Genomic DNA, 11,247 nt, shown 5'->3' with positions numbered 1-11,247 from the left:
GAGCCGAGTTTGAGCTCAACTGGAGCCGAAGTTAAATTGTTACTATAGGGAATAAAGCATAAACCTTTAAAACAGCATAATGTTTAACAAACCACAGCTGGGAATTCCGTTTTAATTTCTTATTACGCAAATACTATGTTAAAAAAATTTTAGTTCAATAAAAAGTTACAGATATCTCCTAAACATGTACGTTGACTCTTTAAAAATAATTCTTTGCATTTCAAATTATCATTTCCAAGCAAAAGTCATTGTTAACTTGAAAACAGAGAGAGATTACTAGTATTACTACCACTGTTCATAAGTAGCCAATACGATAATTTGTAAGGTATTTATGCTTTATAAGTTCCCGGACGAATTCAGGATTGACTCCTTAATAAGCGATAAATAAGCACCCATTTGTCTTTTTTTCTCATTTATTATAATGTGCTTTAATGAATAAACTTATATAGTTCCTAAACACTACGCAAAAAACACTTGACTAACATAGTGTTATTTAATGAAAAAAAATTTAAAAACTTTAAGTAACAAATAACACTCACAAGTTTTTTGCTGCATTTATACAAGTACCTGATTTGGCTTCATTCGGGGAATTTCAAACCTGAAATTAGTTTTGCTCCTAAAGATACAGATTTTTTTTAAAATATTCATTCTATTTTTTAAATATTTATGGCATTTCTATCCTATTTTTTGTTGAAATGTACAAGTTTAAAACCGTTATACAATAACAGAGAATCATGTAAATGTTGGGATAAACTTCTAGGGAAGTTAGGGCATGTCATCAGGATTAGAATTACATAGGAACCTATGTCCGGAAACGTTGTCATGCGTGGCTGGAGGTGCTTTTATGATCTGTTCAAAAGCAAACGAAGAAGCTATTCATAATAGGGAAGCATACCTAGCAGCGCATGGGATACAGGTTGCGATACAATTTTAGTCTTATGACCTGCATTAACCGGCCTAGAAGTTTATCGCAACATCTGTTCAATATCTCAGAAATATAGCGCCAACTTGGCATCTTTGTCTCAGCATCCTCGCCACCGTTTGTTGTAACCCTAATCAGTTGAAAATTAGTTGTTGATCTTATAGCATGAGCGTGCTCGTAGCACCAATCATAATAAAAATCTTTAATACAGTCCATTTCATTTGTTATCAAACGAACCAGCGTAGAAATCAATCAATTGGTATCGAACATTAGTGATCCGTAAAAACCGGAGATGGAAAAAGAAAAACTAAATAGATCGAAGCGTGCCGTCAAAGGTACCATAACAAAACTAGAAACATACATTGACCAGACGAAGGAACATAACCATACTGAATTAGAGGTCAAGCTGAAGCGTGTGGAACAATTGTATAAAAAAGTTGATGAATTAAAGGAGCATTATTATGGGCTAAAAGACATAACTGACCCTGAGGTAACTGAAGTAGAAACGGACTTAGAGGGAACAGTAGACAGACTCGAAGCTCTGGAGGTAAGAATTAAAGATATTCTTAACTCTTTGATAATTAAACCTTCAATAATTAATTGTGAAAATGAAATATCTCAGGCTGATTCGAAAACAAAACTAGAAATTAAACTACCCGAGATACCACTACCGGTATTTCATGGTAAATTTGACGAATGGCCCAATTTTAAATCGCAATTTGATAACATTATAACTAAAAACAATGATTTAAATTACTCTCAAAAACTGCATTATTTGAAAGCGTCATTGATGGGCGACGCTAAACGTCTGGAAACTGTAGACGATTCTTTTGAATCACTTTTAAAAGCATTAGAAAATAGATTTGAGAATAAACGTCTCCTCACTGAGACTTACATAAATCAAATTTTGGAAATTGAAAAACTTACAAATGAATCAGCTGGAGATATTAGAAACATGGTAGATATTTTAAAGAAAAATATCAGAGCTTTGAAGCTTCTAAATTTTGATCGTAATAATTTATCTGACATACTTTTGCTTAACATCATTTTGAAAAAGGTAGATCGAGAAACTAGAAAACAATATGAACAAACGATCGCATCAAATGAAATACCAGAACTGGATAACATTTTAGAATTTTTAGAAAAAAGAAGCCAAATTCTTGATAGTATTAGTCGAACAGCTTCTTCTTCAATTTATAAACATAAGCAAGCTGTTAATAAGAGTAAATCTTTCCTGAATTCGAATAATAATCCTAACTCTTGTGTAATCTGTAAATTACCACACATGATTTATAAGTGCAATACTTTTCAAAATATGAAGGATTCGGATAGATTTAATGAAATAAAACGATTAAATTTGTGTATTAATTGCTTAAAGAATAATCACAAAGTTAAAGACTGTAAATCGAATAATTCTTGCTTCGTTTGTAAAAAACGCCATAACACTTTACTGCATATTTATGAGATTTCTTCCCCGCCTCCTACCTCCTCAGTTTCTACGATGCCAGGCGCCGATCAAACAACTGTCTCGCAAGTGCATGATTCATTCCCACAAGAACATTCGAACACTTTTTCTAATTATTTAGTATCAAAAAAGAAACAAAATATTCTCTTGCCTACTGCAGTTGTTTATATTAGAAATGAATTGGGAGACTATTATCCATGCAGAGCGATTTTGGATTCCGCTTTTCATCTTTCTTTCTGTAAACAAAATTTAGCTAATAACTTAATGTTGAAAAAGGAAAAAATAAATGCTTCTGTTTCTGGATTGAGCAATATTTCGGTAAATATCAAACAAAAGGTAACCACTGCAATTAAAAACAATAGTGGAAGTTTTTCAACATCTTTAGAATTTTTAATTGTTCCTTCGATTACAAATTTGACGATAATTAATCCGGTTAAAGTATCTAATATAAAGATTCCATCGGACATTAATTTGGCTGATCCAGAGTTTAACACACAAAAAGAAGTAGAATTAATTATAGGTTGCGAGCTCTTTTTTGAAATTTTAAAGCCAAATCAGCTTCGATCGGCATGTAGTAATTGGTTGTTTCAAGAAACTGTTTTTGGTTACATAGTCGTAGGGAGCTCCGATAATAGTACAAATAGAGCATATTGTGGATTAACGCTCAGTTCAGATATAAATTCGGAAAGCCTTGATAAACAGCTACAAGCATTTTGGAATATAGAAACTGTTGAGGAGCCCTCTGTTGAACATTGTGTCGAATTTGAGTTATGCGAAACTCAATACAACAATACTCATTATCGAAATCATGAAGGGCGTTACATAGTACAGTTGCCTTTGAAGGAGGATCCCTCTTCGCTCGGTGATTCTAAAGCCGTTGCCGAAATGCGTTTAAATCAGTTATGGAAAAAACTCTCAAAAGATGAGGAGTTGCAATCACTTTACAAATCATTCTTAATGGAATATGCTGACTTGCAGCATATGCAATTAGTTGTAGAACCTCTTGATAAAACAACTTCGTATTTTTTACCTCATCATGGTGTACTTCGCCCAGATAGTAAAACCACTAAGTTGAGGGTGGTATTTAACGCTTCCTCCAAAACGACATCGGGTCTTTCTTTAAATGATATTTTGTACAAGGGCGGTACTATACAACAAGATTTATTTTCAATACTTTTGCGATTCAGGCAACATGTATATGTGTTCACTACTGACATTTCTAAAATGTTTAGGCAAATTTTGATTCACCCTGATCATCGAAATTTACAGTTGATATTATGGAAGAATAGCGTGAATGACCCAGTGCAAACCTTCAAACTTAACACTGTTACATACGGAACTTCTTGTGCACCCTACTTAGCAACCAGAACTATTAAACAACTAGCCATTGATGAGGGGAATAGCTTTCCCTTAGCCGCTGCTGTAATAATTAGAGACACTTATATGGATGACATTTTGTCAGGTAGTTCAGACTTTCAAGAATTTCAATTACTACAAGAACAGTTAGTAGACCTGTTTAAAAAGGCGGGTATGAGCTTACACAAGTGGTGCACTAATACTCCAAAATTTCCTAATTCCATACCATTAGAAGACCAAGCCTATGATTTCTCTTGTGAGCCACCTAATACCATTAAATCCCTTGGGGTTATCTGGAACCCAAATTTAGATTATTTTACTTTCAAGGTTGATGTAAATATGCATGACTCATACACCAAACGAAAGGTCTTATCCACCATCTCACGCTTGTTCGACCCCCTTGGATTCCTTGGTCCCATACTAACCAAGGCTAAATTGTTTCTCCAGAAACTCTGGATACTCAGATTGGAATGGGATGAACCGCTTCCAGATTCAATGGCTAAGGACTGGCAGTGTTTCGTTTCTACTCTACCTGCCATTGAAAACATGCAAATTCCTCGTCACGTGGGGGAGAAGAGGGGAATCCTGATTCACGGCTTCTCCGATGCATCAGCCGTTGCGTATGGAGCAGTTCTGTACATGCAATCAATTTCGGGAGAAACATCATATACGAGACTTTTGTGCAGCAAGTCCCGCGTTTCACCAGTAAAGCCTATCACGATCCCTCGCTTAGAATTGTGTGCCAGTGTTTTATTGGCACAGCTTTTGAACAAGGTTCTGAAGTCTCTAACCTTGCCCATTCAACAAATAATGTTGTGGACAGATTCTACAATTGTGTTGGCATGGCTTCAACGGTCACCTGATCAACTCAAGACTTTTATCAGTAATCGAGTTAAAGTAATACAAGAACTCACTAAGAACTGTCATTGGAATCACGTTGCATCTGATAAAAATCCTGCAGATGTCCTCTCTCGTGGTCTGAATGCTTCGGAAATTGCTTCCCATGAACTGAATATTGTTCCAATAGAATTTGAAAAACTCTCTTCGGACAGTGAATTTTTACAGGAACTCAAACCCCCTGCCAAAATACTTTTAACTTCTTATAAACTGGACTTAATTGACAATATTTTAAATCGTAGCAATAATTATACTAAAATTTTGAATGTTTTAAGTTATGCTTTCAGATTCATATTCAACTGTAGAAATCCAAGTAGCAAAAGATTTGGTAAGTTATCCTCTAATGAACTAAAGGACACGGAATCCTTTTTAGTTAGAAATGTACTAGCATCTGCTTTTAAGGAGGAAATAGAGGCCATTTCCAAGGGAAAGGCTTTTTCAGGTAAGAGTAAACTCAACTCTTTAAATCCTTTCCTTGATGGTCATCAAATTGTCCGAGTCGGTGGTCGTTTGCATAATGCTGCTCTGGATTATTCTCAAAAGCATCCAGCTATACTTCCTGCAGACCATCCTTTCACTAAATTGTTTATGACTCATTTGCATATCAAAAATCTCCATTTAGGACCTCAAGCGTTGTTATATTGCACTAGAGAAAGGTTTTGGCCACTTCGTGGTCGATCGATAGCTAGGAAAATTGTACATAAATGCATAGTTTGTTTTAAACATAAACCCCTTGTTTCATATCAACTTATGGGAACCTTGCCTCGAGAAAGAGTAAACCCTAATTATCCTTTTTTGCATTCTGGTGTTGATTATTGCGGCCCTTTCCAAATTAAATATAAACACCAGAGAAAAGGGAATTTCCAACGGATTTATGTTGCAATATTTGTGTGTTTAGCCTCGAAGGCGATTCACTTAGAAGTTGTTTCCGATTTAACAACCGATGCTTTTCTTGCTACTTTAAAGCGTTTTGTAGCTAGGCGTGGCAAATGTGCTACGATATCATCTGATAATGCAAAAAACTTTGTTGGGGCTAGTAGGGAATTGCAGCGATTGCAGAATTTAACTAGATTTCCTGACGATAAACTAGCATCCTATTTGGCATCTGAAGGGATAGTTTGGAATTTTATTCCTCCCAGAGCTCCAAATTTCGGGGGCCTCTGGGAGGCAGGGGTCAAATCCTTTAAGTTTTATTTAAAACGAGCTACAGGAAATCTAAAATTAACATTTGAGGAATTCCTTACAATAACAGCACAAGTCGAAGGAATCCTAAATTCTCGGCCATTAACACCTTTGTCAGATGATATTGATGACCTGGATGTTCTGACACCAGGGCATTTTTTGGTTGGAAGATCTATAACTGCCATAGCTGAACCAAGTTTGTTGGATAAATCGGAAACCCGACTTTCTCGATGGCAAAGGTTGACAAAAATTGTTCAATACATTTGGACTAAGTGGTCTCGCGACTATTTGAACAATTTGCAACAAAGAACAAAATGGAAGGTAGAGAAAACAAACATAATTTTAAATGCGATGGTTTTAATAAAGGAGGATAATCTTCCTGTAAATCAGTGGGTCTTGGGACGAATTTTAAAACTATTTCCTGGAACGGATGGAAAGGTTAGAGTAGCGGAGATTAAAACGAGCAAGGGAATTGTTAAACGTAGCATTAGTAAATTGTGTATTTTGCCATTGGACAATTAAAAAAGATGTATGTTAATTTTCTCATTATGTGTGCCTACAGCATTTATTCAATCTTTGTAAATTTTATATTGGAATATGTTTATGTACCATTGTTATGCTAATTTGTATGTTTATTGAATATAATTCAACGGCGGGTGGATGTTCAATATCTCAGAAATATAGCGCCAACTTGGCATCTTTGTCTCAGCATCCTCGCCACCGTTTGTTGTAACCCTAATCAGTTGAAAATTAGTTGTTGATCTTATAGCATGAGCGTGCTCGTAGCACCAATCATAATAAAAATCTTTAATACAGTCCATTTCATTTGTTATCAAACGAACCAGCGTAGAAATCAATCAATTGGTATCGAACAACATCTATGAGACCCCTGTTTCATTTGACGTTTTTAAACAAGTACATTTCGGCAAAAAATAGACTAAAAATTTAAATTTAAAAAAATCTGTAGCTTAGAAAGAGAAACGACTGCAGTGTTGAAATTAGCAATGTTTAAAAAAATCCGTTAAAAATTCTCAGGCAACAAAAAATTTTAAAAAAATGTTTCCCAGTGAAATCTGAGCAAAACTAAGAGAGGAATAGCTCTCTAAAGTCGAAGTACCCCTTTATTTATTTTTATTAATGTCCTAAAAATCTGTACAAAAAATATAAATCTATCACTCCACTTATTTTTAATAAAGAAGTTAATTCAATCTTCCTTCTTTTTTTTCAAAGAAAAATTTGATAATTCTCTGTATAGCATTTTTTTTAATCAGTTAGATCTAAGAACAAATGCCAACATTTTTTAATATTTAATCGCCTTCTTTTATTGAACTAAAAACTCTAATTAGATTAAAGCATTGGAACTGAAGAGAAAAATAAAAAAATAGCTATTTTCTCCCTTAAAAACAAATATTCATTCGATATTTAAAATCGCTACAATTTTATTACTTTTGTTTCTCACTTGCCCTAACAAAGAATTACTGAAAAGGAAAACATGGAGGGATAAAAAAAAGAGAAGGAATTGGATTTGAAACAAAACATTTAAATAAATTATTGCGCGAAATCTGTTCATTTTCTTGGAGAACGCACCTGCTCACTAGTTTCTGAATTGCTTTTCCTTGTAAGGCATGTAATGTAGTAGGAAATCTAAGAAAAACATGATCATTATCTTGTATTGAGCTTGTTTAACGCTTATCCAAAAAAGAGTAAAATAAATCAAATACTTAGGCAATCGAATTTCTTTTGATTCTAATGTGTTTAAACAAGTAACTTTATTCGAAGTTATTTATTTAATTCCTTTAAGAATATGAAATTTAGCAGAATTGTTAAAGGAATGAATAGAAGCTATTGAGTTTCAGCTCTTATTAATATTCAGATTCTGGGTAAACCATTTATAGAGTTATTTGTTTAAAAATGGTTGGTTTTAATTGTTCTATTTTTTAAATGAATCCATGAATAATATTTTTTTTTCTAAAATGACAACTAAAAGTAATTAAATTTTAATCGTTAATTTATAATTAGTTATGGGTAGAGTCATATCGACCATCAGTGGTGGATCCAGAGGGGGTTATAGGGGTCATGTCCCCCCCCCCCAAATTGAAAAAAAAAAATTTAAATAATAATTTTTTTTAATAGTTTGCAAAAGAAATAAAATATTTTAAAAATTATTTAAGGGGACATAAGGGGGAATCTAAGTCTATGCCCCCTCTCCCCAGGAAAAATTTCCCGATCCGCCCCTGTCGACCATGTCTACCTTCATCTATGAAAAGGTACCCCACTATAGAATCGAGTTAACATGTCTTATACACTAGCGAATTGAAATTATATTTTTGTAGTGGTAGACACACTACATTAGTGATTGATAAATAAAAGAAACAGTTTTTACACAAAAAATTAAAGCTGGTTTTAAGATAAACATTTCAAATATATCGGCACTTTCCTGGGTAGAATATGACTTTTTCCCGGGACCGATTTAATAGAATCTCTGACATTTGTTTCGCAGCTTACAGAAGAGAAAAATTACAGCAGAACTTATGATAAACCCTTCAAATTTATTGGAACTTTCCTGGGTAGAAGATGACATACATATAAATTTTTTCGCAGTTTGCAGAAAAGAAAAATCACAGTTTGTTTTAAGATAAACCCTTCAGATATATTGAAACTATTTTTTGCAGAACATGACTTCTGCTTCAATAAAATTGGAGTTTCGCTTAAATTGTTTTCGTAGTTTACAAGAGACAAACATCACAATTGAACCTAAGAAAGACCCTTCAGATATAATAGAACTTTCCTGGGTAGACTATGACTTCCTATTCTATAACTTTCGCTTAAAATACTTTCGCAATTTACTGAAGAAAAAAATCGCAGTTGAACTTACAATAACTTTTTATTTAATTTTTATTTCCAAATAACGAAAAGAATGTGTCCGGAAAATATTATTACTTTTTTAAAAAACACGGCAAAGAAGCTGTCTTAAATTGATGAGCTGTTTCATTACAAAACTGGAAAGATAGTTTGAAGACATATTGTATTTGTAACTATCCAGTCTCAAACGATTACATAAGCGAACTACAATTGAAGTTCTTTATTTAATTTTTTAATTATTTATTCTGAAAACAATTTGAGAAAACTTTGGCGTTCATAAGCTGTTTTTGCGAGAAAGATGAAACTTATATTTTAAAGCCATGTTACAAAATCATTTATCACTATACTGGCAGTTTCTTTTTGACGAAAAAGTTAATTTATATACTATGCAGAAATATAAAAATATTCTTATTTGCTGTGTGATTGCAGAAGTTCCTTTTTTTCTTCTATTGCAGTATATTGCAACAGATTAAAAAAGTAAGGAAGATTTCATTGAAAAATTTAAAATCAAAAATGTTAAACGGAACGAAAACTTGTGTCAGTTTGTTCATGAGTTTTGCGTACCGTACATAAGAATAATTTTTGGCTTGATCGTAGTAGACGTTACACGGTGAATTTGGCGATGTTCGGTAGAGCGATGACGTTTGAAATCTGTAGTAGATTTGGCGAGATTTGGTGGATTATTGCTTTTTAGCCATTTCACATTTACATTTTAGAATTTACGGTGCCATTTTTAGCACCATTTCGGCGTTGGCAAAATTTTCAAAATTACGACAAGCGTGTAACGTATACTGGGATTTAACCTTATTTTGTAATGTATTTGACAAAAAATCCTTATTTTTCAGGTTTTTCTCCTCAAGTTAATCTTTTGTACTTCAAGTAGACATTTCTATGCTCTAAAGAAGAAAATAAGTATAAATGTTCTTCCTCAATGTAAGTTGCTATTTTCAGTTTTGTTTTTAATTATTTAAACTTCATAATCATTCATTATTATTAAGGATATAGTCAGGGCCTGATTATCGCCTAGGCCCAATAGGCATTAGCCTAAGGCCCACAATTTCAGAGGGGCCTCAAAAATTAGTAAAAAGTCTTGAATATTACTATTACTGAAGGAAATAGTTTTTCTCAAAAAGTGCAATTTTTTTTCCAATTTTTTTTATATCATGATGCAATAAAACTCACATGAACATTGCACTAATCAAATTCGAAAATACAACTGAATTTTAACTGGTACAATTTTTAGGCAAATGGCTTAATCGAATGTAACAAGAATGCTCATTCGCAAAGTCTCTTATAAATGATTAGGGTCAACAAGAGCTCTAAGCTTATTCTTAACAAATATGTTGTTGTTGTTGTTGTTGTTAATTTACGTCGCACTAGAGCTGCACAATGGGCTATTGGCGACGGTCTGGGAAACATCCCGGAGGATGATCCGAAGACATGCCATCGCAATTTTGATCCTCTGCGGAGGGGATGGCACCCCCGCTTCGGTAGCCCGACGACCTGCGCGCGAAGTCGAGCACTTTACGGTAGCACAGTTTAACGAGGACCAATACCGCACACCCTCGGTCCCTACGCAGACTGATCCAAGTGGTAACCCACCCGCACACTGACCGCAGCCAGTGATGCTTGACTTCGGTGATCTGATGAGAACCGTGTCTTAACGATCAGTCCACTGCAGGACTAACAAATATGTAAAACTGTAAAACAGAGAGTAACAATCTTTGATGCTAATGTTTTAAACTGATTTACACACTTCTACAAATAAAAATTTTGATTTTCTTGATAGTTTTGGAGTGATAAAACCTAATTATCAATTTGGTTGGGCAAAGAGAAAGAAAAAAGCTTTAAATGATGAAACCAACAAAAAAAATGAGAAATTCTTTATCAAAATTTTTCTCTGTTGATAAAGTAGAGTCATCTGCTCCCGATGAAGCTGCTCTCATTGAGAGTTAGATTAAATTTTTTGTTTGAGAGTTTTAATTGAATTCATTCAGAGTTTTAAATGTATCAATATTTTGAATATAACATTTTCATTGAATGTGAATTTTAATTTTCTTAAATGTGTTATATCTAAATAAATTATTTAAATGTGAGTTTCTATGAGTAGATATAATTTTGGCTTCTTTGGATCTTTTTTCTGTGTTGAAATGTATTATTTAATGAAAATTATAATTAATAACTTTAATATTTTAGCTTACACGTTGCACTTATCGAAAAGTGGGTCGGCTTCATGTTGATTTAGGTATTAAATAAAAAAAATAATTACAGCTTACAATGAAAAATAATTCAGCTGATCGGTGATTTTTTACAGAAATCACTGATTTCCATTGTTTGTGGTCACCAATCTATTTTTATTTTGATATACAATTGTTTTGTTGTTTTATATTTTGCTTTAATTTATGGATGTGTAAACTTAATCTCAGAAAAATAAATCCTCAATTGTCTGCTTGCAAAATTTCTTAGAATTGTCTTGCAGTTCAATAAATTATTTTTCATTGTTAGGACTATTCATCAGCAATTTAATTTCAAAATAATTTGTTAGGGGCCCAGAAAATTTGGT

At 33.4% G+C, this 11,247-nt stretch overlaps 1 protein-coding gene across 1 annotated transcript; it reads left to right on the top strand.

Moving 5' to 3' along the window:
- The first annotated feature begins 1,214 nt into the window (after positions 1-1,214).
- Positions 1,215-6,344, top strand: LOC147807352 (uncharacterized). The gene is made up of 3 exons (XM_087168901.1): positions 1,215-1,469; positions 2,841-4,794; positions 5,014-6,344. The coding sequence occupies exons 1-3, from the start codon at positions 1,215-1,217 to the stop codon at positions 6,342-6,344; spliced, it is 3,540 nt and encodes a 1,179-aa protein (XP_087025027.1).
- Positions 6,345-11,247: the final 4,903 nt, after the last annotated feature.

The sequence above is a fragment of the Parasteatoda tepidariorum genome, chromosome 7, assembly GCF_982258835.1.
Source record: "Parasteatoda tepidariorum strain Cologne lab strain chromosome 7, Ptep-v5.0, whole genome shotgun sequence".
NCBI classification, from domain to species: domain Eukaryota; kingdom Metazoa; phylum Arthropoda; class Arachnida; order Araneae; family Theridiidae; genus Parasteatoda; species Parasteatoda tepidariorum.
The sequence above is the reverse complement of the archived record's forward strand: the minus strand, read 5'-3'. Positions and strand labels throughout refer to the sequence as shown.